The sequence below is a fragment of the Maniola hyperantus genome, chromosome 16, assembly GCF_902806685.2.
Source record: "Maniola hyperantus chromosome 16, iAphHyp1.2, whole genome shotgun sequence".
In the NCBI taxonomy this organism is placed as follows: domain Eukaryota; kingdom Metazoa; phylum Arthropoda; class Insecta; order Lepidoptera; family Nymphalidae; genus Maniola; species Maniola hyperantus.
Window position 1 is genome coordinate 756,366 of NC_048551.1, and position 21,176 is coordinate 777,541.

The following is a 21,176-nucleotide window of genomic DNA, read 5'->3' on the forward strand; positions in this document are numbered from 1 at the left end:
TTAGGTACCTATTACACAATTTACACACTACCATATCAAATCTCCTCGTGCATTATGTCATTTTTCAAACATTTAGTGTAATTTTTAATAATGATATTATTAGTAATAATATGTTGGTAATTAGATAATTATTATTTAAATAGAGATCTGCAGATTTTATACAATTTTGTCTTTACAAAAGAAAAAAATCTAGACGTATTCAAAATAATTAAAAATTAAATAAATATGTTTTTGTTTTTGATAAACTTACTAAAATTAAAAAATTGGACTAGTTTTATGGCACACTTAATAATTAGTTAATATAGTCATAAATATTTACTTTACCCTACTATACATTGTCTTAAATTACTACAATAATATACAATTTATAATCATGTAACAGTACATTGCAAATAAAAATACGTATAATGAAAAATATATCACAACCTTAAAATAACTAAAGCTGACTAATATCGCATGTTTATATTTTGGCATATTTTGATTTTAATTTAATTATTATTTACTAATTATGGATGTTATTAATATTTTACACGATTAAAATACTGATCAGTGACTAGAATGTTATTTCATATGAGCAAATCTTAAAGATACACAATAATTTTACTATAATAATAGTAATACTAAGTAATAGTTTTCTAATATTTTATTTATTTTTGATATGCTAATATTCTACATAGTCTAAAATATACAGTTGGAAATAATATGAAATCAGGTAACTAATAAAATATAAAAATTAAAACATTCAATATTATTTGGCCGTTGATGATCTCCTGTAAAACTTACATTGTGATATAAAATATTTTCGTTGTCATAGAATATTTTGGTAAACCGTCCATCTCGATAATTTTCTTTCAATATCCAAATTATTTGTTCCGTCATCAATATATGCGAAATCTATTTGGATTTCGCATAATATATCTTAAGGAAAAATAATAGGTAAGTTTTATTGGCAGGTAAAACTCTCTATTAAATAATGATATTTCTGTATTCAGACTTCAGCCTACTCTTGGGATGTCCGGGGTTTCGTTCCCGGGCATCTTTATCTGTTAGGAATTATGTGCGTTTTAAGAAGTCAATAGGGTAATTTGATTTAACGATGAAGGAAAACATCTTGAGGAAACCTGCATGCCTGAGAGTCCTCAATAATGTTCTCAAAGATGTTTGAAATCTACCAATCGAAAATCGCACTTAGCCAGCATCAATACTTCTCAGTCTGAGAGGAGGTCCGTGCCCAGTAGTGTATTGGCTATGGAATATGATGAAATGAGGATAATGATGAAGCAATTGCAGCTTGAAGCAATCAAATCAGGACTGCTTTGAACTGCCTTGAATTTGTAGTCAATCATGACTGCTTTAAGATACCATTATCATCATGAGCAATCCTTTTCCAAGCCACTACTAAGTACGGGTCTCTTCTCAGAATGAGAAGGGCTTAAAATTTAGGCCAAAGTCTTCAGTCTAGCTTCAAAGCTATTAGAGAACACCACCGAAATTATTTTTCAACCTTGATGTTGTCATCACTGTTACAACGATTCTAACATAATCTTTAGAGTTTATCATAACAAGATATAAAATTAGTGAGATCTACTGTGTGAAAACGACCAAATAATCTACGGGCTAGGTACTGCACTTGAGGATTTTGCGGAACGCCTTTCTGAACTCCGGGTTAAAGATTGTGTAGATAACAGGGTTGAGGAAGGAGTTGATGTAGCCGAGCCAGGTGTTCAGGATGAAGACCGTGACCCCGGGGGAGAACTGGAGGCCGAACTTCCCGCATATGGCGTCGAGGACGTTGCACGTGAAGAATGGCGTCCAGCAAAAGAGGAAGACACCTGTGAATACAACAATAATACTTGTAGACCAAAGAATTATGAAAAAACTTCTACGGCTTCGCTTCGCAAAAATATAAATAAATCGTCTTTATTCGCTATTCTGTAAGAATTTCTTTAAATGGGGCCTTAATTTCTTGTCTATATTATAAAAGCCAAACAACTCTGCACAATCAGCGTTTTAAATCCAAGGATTTGGTGTATCAGAATTTTTGTATGTAATATTTAGATATTCGCATATTTTTATTGCATACATGCGAAAGAAGTGAAACTTCTTTGTTTATATTCATAACACGTTCATTACTTGGCGGACATTTTTTTTGACAACACTATTTTTTTGTGATTATTGTGGTCCCCAGATTTTTACATTTGCCATTCTGATGATCACAAAGTATCCCAGATATTGAATTATAAAAAAATAGATTTAAGTAATAGCAAAGAATTTTACAGTTGTCTGCTTGCACCTTAAATATATTTTTGGTATCACCTTCGTTAAAACGCTGGGTCACGAAATCTTTGTAGGCATAAACTTTGCTGGGTATGTTATTGGAGTTGAATAACAAAATTTCACCCCCCGTGTCTCTTGTTCGCCTTTTTTGACAAGTTCTTAACAACTAACTTTTTAAGAAGAATCGTGAACTGAACGCCAACGATTTATGGCAAGTTTGAGAATTACTCCCTAAACTTCATACATTCCGGAACTTCTCAACTATTGGGAACATTTTCTGGGTCCTCGTTAATATTTTATGTGACGTATTTTTCCCTATAACGGGCCTTACTATAAGAAACTCCCTCAATCAATTTATTGGTAGCGGGACTATTTATTACCAACATCCAAATTGTATTTATTGCATCGAGATCATCGAAATTATTTTACTCAATAGCTTTTCACGGCAGTTAAGTAATGGAGCTCACGAAATCTATCAATTCAATTTAAACTTAGTTTGAGGTGAAAAAATAAATATTAGTTATATTAAATTTGGCTGGTATTCTTTAAAAAATGTTTCGTCAAAAATATGGTTCTAGGCAAAATATTTCCTCAATATTACGGTGCTGAGCTACAAAGATCAGAATAATTTAACTTTTCAAGCCTTCAATAAAGAATCAATCCAACTAGTCACATAACTGTGCGTTAAGGTAAATCTGTCAATTAATTAAAAGATAAGTGATCAAACATCGTTATTGGACATCTCCCAATTATGATCGATGATCGTAACGCTCATAGATATCATGGTTATATATCACGTTTTTAGCTTGAAAACCTACACTCGGTTACGATTTCAACATGCTTACCTAAAACAATAGCTAGTGTTTTCGTAGCCTTTCTTTCTTTCTTAGCTGATGATTTCTCTCTTTTCTTTTTACTAGCTTTATTGGCTTTATATATAGTGAATCTTGCGGTGGCTGCGCTCGCTTTTCTTTCCTTTTTACACGTTGAACCATCGCGGATGTCGTAGTGACTGGAGCGGAGATCGTCGTCTGATCGGAAGGCGATTGATGCGTTCCTGTAATCAATCATATTATTATTGTATGCACCAGCGTGATTGCAGGGAGCTATGCTTAGAGTTTCTCTACATGATCCAATCAGAAATGAGGAGATCCATAGGTAAACACAGAAGGAGAATAGCCAACATAGCTCAACTGGTTGTGCAGTCGAAGTGGTAATGGGCAGCGTACATAGTTCAAAAAAACAGATAGCTTTATAGTATTGCCAAAGAGCTTTAACGTATCACACGCAGAAGATAGAAAAGCTGGTAATGATACATTGCTAATTTTAAGAATGCCTAAACCACCGTAGCGAACTGGGAGTGAAGCGTTTGTCCATGCCGCGCCATCAAAAGGACAATTTAGAAGACAATTTGGAAAGTGTGTTTCTAATGATATTATCGAAATCACCCAATAAGGGAAGGAAATTCCATAATGGTGAGCATAGAAAAAAATAGGTAGATTTAGGAAGGAAAAGACAATATCTAAATATATAAAAGGAAAAGGTGACTGACTGACTGACTGACTGATCTATCAACGGACAGTTGCATCTATCAGGCTAAAATTTGGCATGCAGATAGGTTATTATGACGTAGGCATCTGCTAAGAAAGGATTTTTGAAAATTCAATCACTAAGGGGGTGAAATAGGGGTTTGAAATTTGTGTTTGAAAGTTTAACCATAAAAAGGGCCATGTGAGAATTTATTTGGTAAAGCGTTCCGAACATTTATCAAATTTAGTGATTTATGACTGGCTGATTTGGTTATCTTTCACTTTTAGCTATAATATCGAAATGAGTTTAACCATCTGCTTGAATATTTTAACCTTACCTAGAATCTGAATCAACTCTCTTCCCATTCTTCTTCCACCTAGATTCACAGGACATATTCTTCAGCACAGTGGCATCCTTCATTCCCGGAGAGCCAGGTGGGGAGACGTGTTCTCTGATGGTGTCTTCAAGGTTTGATGGAGCGTAACCAGAATCATTGTTGCCATTTGGGTCTGGTATTGCTTGCGGTTTCATATTTTTCTTTGATGCTCTGAATGAAATTAACAATATTTGAAAAATTTGAAGAATCCAGATATTGTAGGCAACTGAACTGTAGGATAGAATATTGAGAGTAGGCTATTCTGGATTAGCCCGCAAATGTTATTGAGGTTTTCGGCCACGAAATTTTCAGTATTCAGAAATGATACTCCACAAGTGTGTGCATAAACACACGTGTTCTCTCTATTCCAATCAGACTAAAATTCTACACGGCCAGAGACTAGGACCGACGGCTTTAATATGCTATCCAAGGCATAAAGGTGTAACACTGTCAACTTTGCAACTCCAGAATTTCTTGTTAGAAACACCCAATATTTTTTGGTCCGATCTGGTACTCCACCTCATCATCATGATCAACCCATCGCCGGCTCACTACAGAACACGGGTCTCCTCTCAGAGTGGAAAGGGTTTTTTTTATTTTTTTTATTCAGATACAAGTTAGCCCTTGACTGCAATCTCACCTGATGGTAAGTGATGATGCAGTCTAAGATGATAGCGGGCTAACCTGGAAGGGGTATGGCAGTTTTTATTAAACCCATACCCCTTTGGTTTCTACACGCCATCGTACCGGAACGCTAAATCGCTTGGCGGCACGGCTTTGCCGGGACCTCCCACTAATAAGACCACAGCGGTCACCACTGCGCCAGGGAGGTCGTCGTCGGTTTTGGCCATAGTCTACCACGCTGGCCAAGTGCGGATTGGCAGACTTCACGTGTCTGACAAAGGTGTCTTTGAGAACATTATAGAGAACTCTCAGGCATGCAGGTTTCCTCACGATGTTTTCCTTCAGCGTTAAAGCAAGTGATATTTTAATTACTTAAAAACGCACATAACTCCGAATAGTTAAAGGTGCGTGCCCGGGATCGAACCCGCGACCTCCGATTGGAAGGCAGACGTCCTAACCACTAGGCTACCACAGCTTCCACCCAGCATCTTATAATTCTAACCACTAGACCATTGAAGTGTCAGGGTGAGATCTATAGAGCGCACTTTGACTTAGCCTTAGACTTAAGACAGAGTTAAAACGAGACAGAGCTATATCTCACATGAATCTGTCTCGTTTTAACTCAATCTTAAGACTGAGCAAAGTCAAAGGGCGATGTATAGCTCTCAGCCTCGGAGTCTTATGAACATGCTATATGAGAAGTGTGGCAACCTCAATGCATTGCATTATTGCAGCTTCAAGCAATCTCTCTGAAGCTTATAACGCTGAAACTTTGCCTGCAAGAAACTCTACAGGCAACTCTCTATATTGAAACTAAAATAGATTCTCAATGCAAGCGGATAAAATTCAACAGCAAGTCTTAATATATAAAAGGAAAAGGTGACTGACTGACTGACTGCCTGATATATCCACGCACAGCTCAAACTACTGGATGGATAGGGCTGAAATTTGGCATGCAGATAGCTATTACGACGTAGGCATCCACTAACAAAGGATTTTTGAAAATTCAACCCCTGATGGGGTAAAATAGGGATTTAAAAGTGCAGTCCACGCGGACGAAGTCGCGAGCATCCACTCTCCACACCACTCCACCCCACCCCATCCCATTCCCATTCCATTCCATCACATTACCTTCCATTCAAATGCAATCCATTCCATTCCATTTCCTTACATTATATTCAATTCCATTCCATTCCATTCCATTCCGTTCCATTCTATTCTATTCTATTCCATTCCATTCCATTCCATTCTATCCATACTAATATTATAAATGCGAAAGTGTGTCTGTCTGTCTGTCTGCTAGCCTTTCACGGCCCATCCGTTCAACCGATTTTGACGAAATTTGGTACAGCGATAGCTTGCATCCCGAGTAAGGACATAGGCTTTTTATCCCGGAAAATCAAAGAGTTCCCACGCGATTTTAAAAACCTAAATCCACCCGGCGAAGTCGCGGGCATCATCTAGTTATATATAATTCTATTCTATTCTAAACGGGTTCAGATGATTATAGATATACGATGATATACGATGCCGTGTAGAAACCAAAGGGGTATGGGTTTAATAAAAACTGCCATACCCCTTCCAGGTTAGCCCGCTATCATCTAAGACTGCATCATCACTTACCACCAAGTGAGATTGCAGTCAAGGGCTAACTTGTATCAAAATTTAAAAAAAAAAAAAATTGCAACTACTAACACAAAGTTGAACACGGTGTTCATTTCCATAAGCAATGTAGTGTAGCAATGTCATGTACCAGGAATTTAGTAAACTGAAGAGGTATACTTACTTGGTCTTGTCGTCAGGTAAAGAAGCCAGCATAAACTCCGTGGATTTATTGTTAGGGATGACGTGGCATTCGTCAGCGTCCGCTTCTAAGTCCACCGACCGCTTGTCGAAACTGATGACAAATTAGAAGGATTTTTTATATTTATTATTTTTATTACAATAAAACTTAAAGCTAGCCTTATCTAATTACTATATAAATCATGACCGCGTGTAATGGTGCCAAGAATACTGGCTGCTTTTCCGCGCTGGACAGCCAGGCTGATCCGTTGCGCAAAAAATGAGCCAGCCCTTCTGTCACCAGATGAGGCTATTAATCGCGGTGAAATGTCTCGTAAAAAATTTTTAGCACTAAGACTCCATGGCCCCAGGGTCTCCACGGCAAACGGCACAAAAATGTAACTCTCTATAAGAGAGGCATACTTGCGCCGCTTGCCGTTTTCAGCTGTTTCTGCTGCGGCTCCCGGTCTTGACGCTGTCTTCCTGATATGACACGGGGCCAATGTGTCAACGCAAGTTGCGTCCCACATTAGCGCCCGTCCCCGTTCCCAGGGAACCAGCGTCAATCCATCAGGTCTCTTGCCATCATCCCGACTAATCCCTGCCGGCTCAATGAGCGCAGGAATATTTATGGTGGCAAGAGCTCTTTTAATTGTATCGTTAAGAGAGCCATGCCTAAACAGCCTACCAGAGCTCCTTTGGCAAGAGAGTCCTTAAAGATTTTTTAAAATTAATGACAATTTGATGACGGCAAGTGGCGCAAGTATACCTCTCTTATCGAGGTACATTTTTGTGCTGTTTGCCGTGGAGACCCTGGGGCCATGGAGTCTTAGTGCTAATAATTTTTTACGAGACATTTCACCGCGATTCCTGTGACAGAAGGGCTGGCTCATTTTTTGCGCAACGGATCAGCCTGGCTGTCCAGCGCGGAAATGCAGCCAGTATTCTTGGCCGCATTCCACGCGGGCATGATTTGTATAGTAATTAAATAAGACTAGCTTTACGTTTTACTGTAATATTTTCACATATTATATGTTATGTGATATGTGACTGTTGAACATTATAATTCTAAAAATCTACGCACGATGTAAATGAAAACAAGTTATAAAATAGCTTATTAATAATAGATAATAAGAAAATAAATTTTGCATGTCCACTGTATGGTGGATTGTAGTGCAATCGTGCAAATAAATGATTTGATTTGATTTTATTTGATTTGACATAAAAAATAAAAATAGACATGTAATGCCCATCTCTAGACTTAGTAAAGTTAGCAATTCATCTAAATATATAAAAGGTAAAGGTGACTGACTGACTGACTGACTGATCTATCAACGCACAGGTCAAACTGCTGGACGGATCGGGCTTAAATTTGGCATGCAGATAGCTATTATGACGTAGGCATTCGCTAAGAAAGGATTTTTGAAAATTCAACTCCTAAGGGGGTGAAATAGGGGTTTGAAATTTTGTAGTCCACGCGGACGAAGTCGCGAGCATAAGCTAGTTTGTTGATAATTCAATACGTTTTTATAATAAGCTTCCAGAAGACATTGGAGATGTCTCTCAACAAGTTCAAAGTTTTCATAAAACGTAAACTTATTGAAAAATCCTATTACAATGTAAAGGATTATTTAAATGATAAGAAAGCTTAGAAATGAATTGGCTAACGACATTGTGATAGTTCTAATAAGTTTTAAGAGATTTTGTACAGTGGTGATAAAAAGAATACCCGGCTAAGTTTGTTGTGGGCTCTTCTCAGACCTGGGCTTTAGTTTTAAGTTCGCGTAACAATTATCACTACTATATAGATAAAATATAAAAGAATTGGTAACAACTTCAACATACTTTGAAGAAGTTCTTAAGGCTTTGAAGAATTCAACAACTTGAGTTTAAAGCGTTTCGACGAATACGATAGATTTTGCTTTAGATAGCAAGTATTGAGAACATTCAAAAGAAAGTTAATTCCTTTGTGGAAACATTGAAATTTCTATTTCATTTGCAATCTGCTAGTGAGTGTTACTAATGATACCACAAAATTAATCTAAATATATAAAAACCGAAAGGAAACTGACTGACTGACTGAATAATACATCTCCTGAGGATGCTCCGGTGTCGGGGCGAAACGTGCGTCGGGTGTGTTTGGGATTTGTGTGGTGCTGCGTGGTGGTGGTGCGTATTGCTTGCCTGGTGGCTGCTTTTTTTTGGTTTTTTGTCTGGTGGGAGGCTTCGGCCGTGGCTAGTTACCACCCTACCGGCAAAGCCGTGCCGCCAAGCGATTTAGCGTTCCGGTACGATGCCGTGTAGAAACCAAAGGGGTATGGGTTTAATAAAAACTGGCATACCCCTTCCAGGTTAGCCCGCTATCATCTTAGACTGCATCATCACTTACCACCAGGTGAGATTGCAGTCAAGGGCTAACTTGTATCTGAATAAAAAAAAAATAAAAAAAAAAAGCTTTTGGTTCATTGTATATCATGGACTTCCGCAAAGTAACGCATGCTTCTATACATCATCCACAAGTGCGAGGCGTCCCTCCGCCTTATACCAAGATTGTCATCTCGACCTGTCGCGTACTATACCGCGCGATACCGCGTATATACTATATAGCGCTACCAATAAAAATCTGCAGCACCGATTAGACCTATTAGTAGTCAGTGAGAAAAATTTGTCAAACATTTCTATTAATTTTGTGCTGTTATTTAATTCAATAAAATGAACACGTGTATTGACAGTTAATTAAGTATTCATAATAGCCCATAGTAGTGTTGCTTTAATCAGGTATTTTGTCACATGACCCAAATGATAATGTCAAATTTTCACCGCATTTGCATAAAATAATGTAGATTACTTCATCATGAACAGCACAGTTTATTGAAAGTAATTATTTACTAAGTACTTTTGATTAATTTTGTTATGTAGTACTGAAATAGAATAGAATAGATTTTTATTCAAGTAAACTGTTACAAGTGCTTTTGTATCGTCAACTAGTTTAATTTATCACTGGTTCGGAATGCCGGCGCGTTCCTACCAAGAAGAACCAGAAAGAAACTCGGTGGTTGCTCTTTTCCTACCCTACTGATAAGGCGGTTAATACGTCGGTCTACTAGTCGGAGTGTCCGAGGTTCGTTCCCGGGCATTCTAACTTTTCTCAGATATATTATTATTATGTCCATTGCTTTAATATAACAATGAAAGAAAACATCGTGAGGAAATCTGCATACCTGACAGTTCTCTATAATGTTTTAAAAGATGTGTGAAGTCTGCCATCCGCATTGGGCCAGCGTGACAGACTATGGTCTAAACCTTTCTCACTCTGAGAGGAGACTTGTGCTCAGTAGTGGGCCGGAATGGGTTGATTATGATGATGATGGATGAGGCTTTACGGTGGAAGAAAACATCGTGAGGAAACCTGCATACCTGAGAGTTCTGAATAATTTTTTTCAAGGTGTCAATCAGCACTGGGCCAGTGTGGCAGACTATGGCTTAATCCTTTCTCATTCTGAGAGTAAACACACAGAGGGTTGGCGATGAGTTGATCATGATGATGATGAAGAGGTGTAGGTACAATAAAGTACAGTACGCGACAGAAAGTAGGTAATGTACATCGACCTTAAGAATGACATTTCGGCATCTCGGTCTCAACGACAGAGAAAGTGCTCTACAAATCTGCTATTTCCTTCTAAAGGTCGATGTACATTACTTTCTGCTGCGTACTGTTTGTCCATTCATTAACTCATTCACCTACCTATCTTCATGGTCATCTTCGTTGCTACCCGATCCCGTAGGTCGGTCATCTAGTGCTGTTTCCAACTGTCTTGTCTGTGCTACGTTTTCTATGACCACTGCTGTCGTCGCTCCAGTCAGAGTGTCCGACACTGGAGGCTTCTTCGCTGCCCGCTGCTTTTTGGCACGGTTTCTTAACGCCTGCATGACAAAACAAAAGTTATACAACAGACTGATAGTAAAATTCCTTTTCGTACCACTTGCTCAAAAAAGTGACATTCAATGCCACAAAAAGCGTACATAACAGTAGTCATTTTTAATCTGTTAAAAACAGGGAAAGAAAATTGTACTGAATTTCATTCATCCCCTAGGGAGAGAATGTGATTTATATTTGGAATACTTAGGTAGCGAAATTTATACTGAACTTTTTATTTCTTTTTATTTATTTATTCAGGTACAAGATAGCCCTTGACTGCAATCTCACCTAATGGTAAGTGACGATGCAGTCTAAGGTGGGAGCGGGCTAACCTGGAAGGAGTATGGCAGTTTTTATTAAACCCATACACCTTTGGTTTCTACACGGCATCATACCGGAACGCTAAATTGCTTGGCAGCATGGCTTTGCCGGTAGGGTGGTAACTAGCCACGGCCGAGGCCTCCCACCAGACAGACAGACTACATCTGTGTTTACACCATTGAGTTTGTATATAAAGCATTGTACATCTTTTTAAAAAAGGAATACGCATTTATTATGCAGTTACGATTATAAAATAAAATTACGAAAACCGACGAGGCCGTATGAGCTTGATGCCTTTGCTTTTCAGACAAAAAAATATTAGTCTAGGAATTTGCCGCGTTTTTGTTTTCTTCAAATACATAAACGTTAAGTTTATTTTAATTTATTTTTATAAATAAGTTAATGTTCTAAAAATACGTTTAATAAATGCTTATCTCATATGATTATTGTGTTAATTTTTTCGCAAATGGTACGAAAAGTAGAGTATTTACCTCGGTGATAAAGCTGTCTTAGTCTTGGGTGAACTTAAATCCCTCGCTATGCTCGGGAGTAAACCTCGAGTCCTTCGTTACGCTCGCGATTTAAATCGTCACCCGCGACAGAAGACACTGCTTTATCCCCTTGGTTAATAATCTACTATTATCCCTCTTTTTTCTACAACCGCTGCACCGCACGCCACCTCAATTACTCTATTCACATGCTCATAAGGTCAAAACGGCAACTGCACCAGAATCAACAATATAGTCCTACTCAAACAAATTCACCCTCACCACCTGGGTGTCTGGTGCACTTCGACCGCCTGTTGTGCCAGATCCTTTTTTCCACGACCATGCAAACTTTGCTATCAAGTCTCTTTTGCAGTGTGCCTATTAGATGTAGAACATGGGGTTATTCAATATATACCAACAAATTCCTGAAAGGCCGGCAACGCATTGATGGTTCCTCTGGTACTACAAATGTTCATGGGCGGCGGTAATCACTCAACAACATCAGGTGGCCCGCTTGCTTGTTTGCTCGCAATTTTTATTTAAAAAAGTTTATTTAAATCAAAAATGGCGAGCAAACGAGCTGGCGGGTAGTTCTGGTTATTGCAGAGGCACTCTTAGAACTTTCGACCATTTCTGCTTTTCGGCGGATTTTATCGACACATTCGCCTTGTATGCATTCAATGCAGGATACGCATTGTTGGCTGCCGAAGCATTTAAAGCAAAACTTAGTTTATTAAATGAGATGTCTTTACCTTAAAAATATTATAATAGAGGAACATCATCATGATGCAGGGAATGTAGAAGGAGCCCAGGGAGGTGCAAAACACCTAATTCTGGTCGTTGAAGAGTCACTCCTGGAATTTCCGGCCGTTTTGACTTTTCAGCGGATTTTACCGGTGCATATGGTGTTCACTGATGACTTCATTCGCATTCTATGCATTCAATACAGAAGCCGCAATGTTGGCTGCCGAAGCATTTAAACCAAAACTTAGTTTATTAGATGAGATGTTTTTACCTTAAAAATATTATAGTAGAGAAACATCATCATGATGCAGGGAATGTAGAAGGAGCCCAGGGAGGAGTAAAGCACGTAGTTCTGGTTGTTGAAGAGGCACTCTTGGAAGTTCCGGTCGGCCGTATCGTTGAGGCCGAGGACTATCGGCGCGCCGATTGCAGCCGACACCAGCCACACGAGGACTATTGTGAACCAGACGCGTTTGTTGTTTTTGTGCTTCGCGTATTTTATTGGCTGTGTTACAGCGATATACCTGTTGGGAAAATTATATTAGTAATGCTGTAGAAAGTATGGTCTAGTTGAGACAGACAATAACCAATTGTGCTGGTTAAGCAACATTGGCCGAAGTTAGTAACTAGATGGGGGACCGTCTTTGATGGTATTTGGCCTTTCTTTTTCTTTGCAGCGCAAAGTGTGTGTTTCAAAGCAGCGTGGCCACAGCGCTGCAGCCACATTGCCTCTGCGCGGCAATTTGCGGTAAATTTGAAGACGCCCTCAAAGCTTATAAAAATCAGATTCTCAGCAGCTAAAAAGAAGCAGAGATTGGCTCAGGCAAAAGTTGAGGTCAGGCCAATGCTGATTAGTGACGATGCAGTCCAAGATGGAAGTGGGCGGGTGACTGATTTTTAAACGATATTGTACCGAAAAGCTCTGCATTTGACCAATGTGGTGGACTATGGCCTAAAGTAATGCGTTGTTGATGATGATGAAGTAGGTAAATACATAGTCAAAACTCCGGTCAAAAATAGGCTAAAAATCAAAGAACAAAACGTAGAGCGGAGCGAGATCAATAACTAATCTATGAACAAAACATTTCAAATAGAGGTGCAACTCACCTATCAACAGAAATAGCGACTAGGTTGAATATGCTTGAAGTTGATGACGTCACATCCATTGCGATGTACACGTCGCAAATGAACGCAGGCAGGCCCCACGATCCGTTCACCTGCAAACAAAATTACACTCTAAATTCACTGAACCAAAGCGTACTTTGCAATAACTCTAAAATGTAGGCTCCACGATGCATTCACGTACGGACAATTTATACTCTAAATCATCAAGTTAAAGTTCAATTTACAATGCCGCTAAAACAAATTGAAATCCAATAGGTAGGTCGGTAGACAAAATCTCCAAATACCGTAATCAAATAAATCAACCCGATTTTAGTAATTCCATCAACTTCTTTTAAGGAATCTTCTTTTGTACCGTTTTTTTTGGGTCGTTTTCCGTTTTTAGGGTTCCGTACCTCAAAGGGAAAAACGGAACCCTTATAGGATCACTTTGTTGTCTGTCTGTCAAGAAACCTATAGGGTGCTTCCCGTTGAACTACGATCATGTTTGGCAGGTAGGTAGGTCTTATACACGTCTTATAGCAGATATGAGGGGAAAACACTAAAACCCGTGAATTTGTCATCACAAGAAAGAAATTAAAATGTGTCCATGAACAAATATTGCTATTTTCAACTTTCAAAGTATGATAACTATACCAAGTGGGGTATCATATCATACTTTACTTGTGCATTCTAAAACAGTTTTTTATTTATTTTTAGGCCTAATAGTTTTTGATTTGTCGTGCAAAATGTTTATAAAATACGATTGTAGTACGGAACCCTCAGTGCGCGAGTCTGACTCGCACTTGGCCAGTTTTTTAAATTAGTATCACGTCCCTATCTATTTAAGAAACAGATATTATTAGCAGCGCCCAGTCCAAAATCTAGAACCTAAAAAGCTGAGATTTTACACAAAGGTTTAATACAATGTTTATTTATTTTTTGAAATCTCCACGGGATAGAGAATAAGTATTGTCCTTGCAAAACGTAATTTTCAAATGACAGCTTACGGAGATTAGTGGCTTTTTTATTCTCATTTTGGACGCATTGCAAACCAGTTTATACCAGTGTAAGCCAGTTTATACAGGTGTAAGCCGGTGTACACCGGTGTGTACCGGTGACAGGTCACATCCGCTAACATCCGGGATCTACTACAGTCAGGCAGCCATTACGTGCGCCCATTGTCCGCCATCTTTTGTGTATCCCGAGTTTTATTGCTTTCTTTCCTAAGGTAGGCGTTTCGTTTGAGATGAAGATTCGGATACGATACGACATTAGTGCTTAGTTACTGAATCGTCATTATCAACAACCCATCGCCAGCCCACTACAGAGTACGGGTCTCCTCTGAGAATAAAAAGGGTTTAGACCATAGTCTGCCACACTGGCCAAATTGCAAATTACAGAATCCATACTAATATTATAAATGCAAAAGTGTGTCTGTCTGTCTGTCCGTCTGTCTGTCTGCTAGCCTTTCACGGCCCATCCTTTCAACCGATTTTAACGAAATTTGGTACAGAGATAGCTTGCATCCCGGGGAAGGACATAGGCTTTTTATCCCGAAAAATCAGAGTTCCCATGGGATTTTTAAAAACCGAAAACCACGCGGACGAAGTCGCGGGCATCGTCTAGTATTTAGTACTATATTTATAAGTCATTAATATTAATAAAACATTTTACTTATGTCATTATCATCATGACCAACCTATTGCCAGCCTACAACTGAACACGGGTCTTCTCTCAGAATAAGAAAGGTTTAAGTCATAGGCCGCCACGCTGCTGGCCAAGTGCGGATTGGCAGACTTCAGCCACTTTTGATAACATTATGGTGACCTTTCAGGCATGCAGGTTTCCTCACGACTTTTCCCTTCACCCTTAAAGCAAGTAATCTAATTATTTAAAACTGTAATAACTCCGAAAAGTTATATTAAGTAATAACATTAGAAATTATAATTTCAATTCATTCAGCATACTTTTAGATAAGCCTACAAAAACACATTACATTTTACCGGTTTGCCAATGAAAGTGCCTAACAAATAAGAAATACATGCAAAGCTATTTACATACATAAAACGAATTCAGTCATTCTGCACATCGTGTGATCTTTGATCGAGCAAACACGTCGATGTAAACAAAATTTTGTTCCAATTTTCCAATTCAGTGGTCGGGAAAGGCGAAAGAACTTTATTTTTGGCTTTTCCTAAATTATGACTATAGAACTGAGGTGTTAACGTTAGTAGGTACAATCACTACCCATATTATAAATGCGAAAGTGTGTTTGTTTGTTGGTTTGTTGGCTTATCCTTCAATTACGTCGCAACGGAGCAATGGATCGACATGATTTTTCGCATGGGTATAGTTAAAGACCTGGAGAATGACATAGGCTACTTTTTATCCTGGAAATCGAAGAGTTCCCGGTCTGAAATTTCAGGTCACGAGATACAGCCCGCAAGGTAACTGACAGACAGACGGACGGACGGACGGACGGAAGGACGAACGGATGGATGGAAAGCTGACGGACCGACGCGGATGGATGGATAGCAGAGGCTTAGTAATATCATTCCATTCCCATTTGGAACAGATTAGAAAAATTTATCTATTATGGCGGAAATCTATAGGTACTAATATTAAAATTGCGAAAGTCTGTCTGTCGGTCTGCTAGCTTTTTACGCCCTATCCGTTTAACCAATTTTGACAAAAACCGTTAGGTACTTATACAACCCATTTTGCTTTAATTAATGGTCAAGTTTTAACGTTAATCGTACCTAATGTAAACCACCTGTCATTCAACTAGACTAGACGTTAATCAGCCAGTCAATCAAGTTGTGCTATCGAGGTTTATAGAGAGAGAGCCAGCGCGTGCCATACCTTCGTTATTTTATAATATAAAAAGTTTAAACGTTTAAGGGTGTCAGGCATGGAGTGCTCTCTGGCAATGTATGACGTGATTTCTAATACTATTCCGAAGAAAATATTAAAAAAATTGCCTTTATACTTTGACGCAAGACTTTTTGTAGGTAGGTACCTATTATCTCCTAACGCCACCATGATCCAAACAAGCGTTTCAGCTTTTATAAAATAACGAACGTCTGTCACGCGCTGGCTCTTAATCCATAATGTAATTTGAACCACCTGTCACTCAGCTAGACTAATCAGCTAGTCAATCAAGTTGTACTATCGAGGCTTAAATAGCTCAGCCTCAATAGCTCAACGGGTAAATGAGTGGACTGAAAACCGAAAGGTCGACGGTTCAAACCCCGCCCGTTGCACTATTGTCGTACCTACTCCTAGCACAAGCTTGACGCTTAGTTGGAGAGGAAAGGGGAATATTAGTCATTTAATATGGCTAATATTCTTTAAAAAAAAAAAAAAAGTGTCGTATTGACGCCTTAGCAACATCGTGAGGTATAAACAATACAATAGGATACATTAATGTTTGGTTAGATACGTTATTTTGTTTGGGCAAGGCCGTTTATAGCTGAATTGTTCCGGTGCCTTTCCGTCCATTTGAAATAATTTCCCTTTTTTCCCCATTCCCAGTAAGACAATATTATTATTATGCATTGACTTAACCTCCGAAGGCCCACAATTATTTAAAAAGGGCCTTCTGAACTAAGACCCGATGTACTAATATAAGAACGAATTCATGACGTATAGACCCAGACTATCTTTTTAGTATAACTTCGTTGAAAGAAGAGCTCTATCGATAATATTTTTGAAGTGATTTTATATTGACATAAGGATGCTCGGACGACAAAAAAAAATCTCATAATATTTTGTTCTTTTATTAGGACAATGAGTCATCATAACATAAATAAAACGTATTTTTAATGTCTAGTAATTGTGTAGGTATGTCATTCTCCAAAATTGTAAAATTTGACATTTAGAAACCATTATCTTAACTAAAAAAATAAAACAAATGAATAATATTGTTTATTTATTTATTTTGCACACTTACAAAACTTCACTTCTTTATTAGTAAAAAAGAACATAAAAACAAAAAAAGTTGCCTTACAAAATGAACATCAAAGATGATCAGCAAAGATGAAATACTTTTTAGTATGAATTATAAACTATTTAAAATGTAGCATATCAAAAATAAAATAACATAGAATAAAATGAGTATTCATGAAAGGAAACGAAACGAAATGGTTTTCAAAATAGCTGAGCGACGAGCTGCTTTGAAAAATAAACTCGCTCAGCGATATTCGTTCAGCGATGCTCGCTCGCTTGGACACGTGTAACGCGCGCGCAGGTTTGCACAGGAATGAGCGACCGCGGGCGAATGGCGCGAGTAATCGCTCGTCGCAATTGCACACTCGCTTCCCGCTGATCGCCAACTCGTTTAAGTTTCTAGTTCTACTCGTTTCTCGTACATCGTTGGCGGTCGGGCCACTGGCTTATGTGTATAAAAGCTCCGTAGGGCGATTGCCTAAAACCTGCATCAATCATTATTACAATCTCAATTGTTCTGATTGGCTGAATTTGTGCGATTCTTCTTGCAACAATGCATTGTGGCCAATAGTGAGCGAGCATTAACCAATCAGAGATGATTGCGATCGTGACATTGTATCTGTCAAACAACCGCGGTAGGGCCACAGATTTATTGAGACGGAACAGTCTGTCAGTTATATTGATATATCTGATGCTAGACACGTTTCCAATTACAGCCCATTGATTCTGAGCGTCTTATTAATATCGCTTAATATGTGATGCCTTACGACCAGAGAATATTCGATAGGTTCACATTTATACAAGTACCTACTACAAAATATACTGAGTAGGTAATATTGAAGAAAGTCGTGAGTAATTGGCAATATATTATCTTGAGAATATTTAGTTACCAGCTGATGCTCGCGACTTGGTCCGCGTGGATTTAAGTTTCTTTTAAATCCTGTGAAGACTCTTTCATTTTCCGGGATGAGAAGTTGCTTATGTCAATTTCCGGGACGCAAGCTACCTCTGCACCAAATTTCATCAAAATCGGTTTAACTGTTGGTCCTTGAAAAGCTAGCAGACAGACAGATAGACACACTTTCGTATTTATAATATTAGTATGGTTATCTTTGGCGGTTTTCGCACTGGATTTCGTCGTCTATTAAAAGTACCTATGCTCCTGAAAAAAGCATCTTACCCAATCGAAGATTATGTAAATGATAAAAAAGCATGGATTTGACATGCAGCTCGCTTCAGCAATTGCTTTTATGCTCGGCATAATATTATTGTATACCAAACCTTTGAAAAGAGCACCCGCCGAGTTTCTTGCTGGTTCTTCTTGGTAATAGCATTCTGAACCAGTGTTTGATGCATTTAACGATTCAAAAGTACTTGTAAAAGTTTAAATTTGAATTAAAATATTTCTATTCTATTCTGACTGTATTTTTATACGCTGTGATGCTTTATCCCCATTGCGACCGCAATTGCGATGATATACAGTCGGTCCGAGCGTTGGTTCTATTACGTTGGCCTATTCTTTGTAATACTGCCAAGCTTTTTACCCTTTGAATTTGAAATAATACTATCACGCGCGATATCGCACGTGGTCAGAATAACCGTCCGTATTGAGTTACTGCACAGAGAATTAAATTAAAACCATATTCCTTTGTATTACGGATGAAATTCTATTGTAGTTATATGTCGAGTGATATGAAAATTGTATGTGACAACGGGGAGGCATTTCATGATTCCATATTTTTATAATCGATAAGGGAATTTACTTTTATAGCTTTAGGTTTAGCTTGATTTCTATTTTTATGGGTTGAGCTATTGCGATGGGTCGCCCCCTCTAGGGCCGCCCCATTATGTTTTACGAGTACATTGAGCTAGACTAGTTGATAAGGTAGCAAAACACAGACTTTCATAAAGACTTAATCAACAAACTTTGGATACATCTTCTTAGTCTATATCTAAATATATAAAAGGAAAAGGTGACTGACTGACTGACTGATATATCAACGCACAGCTCAAACTACTGGACGGATCTGGCTCAAATTTGGCATGCAGATAGCTATTATGACGTAGGCATCCGCTAAGAAAGGATTTTTGAAAATTCAACTCCTAAGGGGTGAAATAGGGGTTTGAAATTTTGTAGTCCACGCGGACGAAGTCGCGAGCATAAGCTAGTATAATATATTGGAGTTTTTAATATAACACTATGTTGCCGTATACCCAGTGGCGTGCACAGTGTTTGAAGCCAGGGTAGGCATTAGTTAGGTAGGAACCTGTTTACTGACAGGTCATAATGAAAAACATGCATTGAGCTATTACAACTGGGGTAAGCAGTGCATTTATGCCTCTATGACCTGCACGCCACTGCGTATACCTACAAGTTGATAGTTTACGCTTGAGTGAGTAAACTGCGAAGTTGTCGTCAATTAGGAATATTGTGGTAATCGAGTGCCGACGGCTAATGTAATTAATGTGACCCTTTGAGCGAAGTTACAAAGACAGGCTTTTGTCGAGGTCATTGATCATAGGGACTCAATCTTTTAGTTCGTAATTAAATGCCGATGTCACTGGCGTAGTGCCTTATGTCCGGAGGTCCTGGGTTTGATTCTACCAGAGGCAATATGGAAATCTATAAATTACGGATCCGCACCCAAGGGGTCATCATCATCATCATGATCAACCCATCGCCGGCTCACTACAGAGCGCGGGTCTCCTCTCAGACTGAGAAGGGTTTTGGCAATAGTCTACCACGCTGGCCAAGTGCTGATTGGCAGACTTCACACACCTTTGAGAACATTATGGAGAACTCTCAGGCACGCAGGTTGCCTCACGATGTTTTCCTTCACCGTTATAGCAAGTGGTACGGAGCTCCTTAGCCCAATTTAAACAACAAAAAGGATAAATGTATTGTAAATAAATAGAAATCTATAGACTACTGCAAAAATCATAATGAGAGAAGAAAATATCGAAGTTATGGGTTGTATTGTACCTATTGTACCTATAAATATAACTCCATGCTTACGTAAAGTAACTTCAACACCTACCTAGCATAATATTATTAATTTTAAGCTTTTTTAAAAAAAAAAGTATATTAGCCATGTTAAATGACTAATATTCCCCTTTCCTCTCCAACTAAGCGTCAGGCTTGTGCTAGGAGTAGGTACGACAATAGTGCAACGGGCGGGGTTTGAACCGTCAACCTTTCGGTTTTCAGTCCACTCCTTTACCGGTTGAGCTATTGAGGCTTTGTTTTGGTACATACCTATTTAAGTTCGGAATACACCCAAAGGGTGCCCGCTTTAGCCTACGAAACCAGTACTATGTAACCAGTTTCATCCGTCTATCCTTCCATGTGTCCGTCCGTCTGTCCATCCGTCCATCTGTCTATCAGCGGACTGTATCTCAGTCTTGAACCGTAATAGGTAGAGAGTTGAAATTTTCATTGTGTCTATAACAACAAATAATAAAAAATCAAAATGGCTGCCATGCAATTTTTTTTAATAGAGATAGCGAGCAAACGAGCAGGCGGGTCACCTGATGTTAAGTGATTACCGCCGCCCATGAACATTTGCAGCACCAGAGGAACCGCCGATGCGTTGCCGGCCTTTTAGGCATCTGTTATTAAATAAAATTAAAAAGTACAACTAGTGTAATAAATTATCTTGTACGAGGGTACGGAACCCTTCATTTGTAAGTCCGACTCGCACTCGACCAGTTTATTTCTTTTGAGTCGCGGAACCCTAGAAATTAGCGCCCCATGTTTCGCTAACGACACGACAACCTAAAGCAATACCCGCCCACTCCCTTAACAAAAGCAATTTCATAAATTACCCTGTCACTCCCACCCATTAAGCTGGCGCAATTTTAATTAAACACCCAATCCTGAATGTGAATACTTACTTAATTATGTTTTATTCATGTCTCCGTGCTCTTCTGAGCAAGTACTCCACACTACACACTTGCCTGATTTCCTGTTCCAACTAACATCCTTACGTAATTTTTGTAGATCCATCCATTTCTAGTAACTAGCTTATGCTTGCGACTTCGTCCGCGTGGACTACACAAATTT

The 21,176-nt window shown here is 38.7% G+C and overlaps 1 protein-coding gene across 2 annotated transcripts in view; it reads right to left on the minus strand.

The window, feature by feature from the left end:
• Positions 1 to 658: 658 nt before the first annotated feature.
• Positions 659 to 21,176, minus strand: part of LOC117989419 (dopamine D2-like receptor) — a 244,895-nt gene continuing 224,377 nt past the window's right edge. For both annotated transcript variants that reach the window (XM_034976776.2, XM_069504004.1), the window contains exons 3-9: positions 13,169 to 13,278; positions 12,333 to 12,585; positions 10,335 to 10,513; positions 6,594 to 6,704; positions 4,145 to 4,354; positions 3,123 to 3,334; positions 659 to 1,832 (exon numbers count right to left, since the gene is read on the minus strand). In XM_034976776.2, coding sequence (XP_034832667.2) covers positions 1,618 to 1,832; positions 3,123 to 3,334; positions 4,145 to 4,354; positions 6,594 to 6,704; positions 10,335 to 10,513; positions 12,333 to 12,585; positions 13,169 to 13,278 — 1,290 coding nt within the window. In that variant the 3' untranslated portion in view covers positions 659 to 1,617. The remainder of the gene's footprint in view (positions 1,833 to 3,122; positions 3,335 to 4,144; positions 4,355 to 6,593; positions 6,705 to 10,334; positions 10,514 to 12,332; positions 12,586 to 13,168; positions 13,279 to 21,176) is intronic.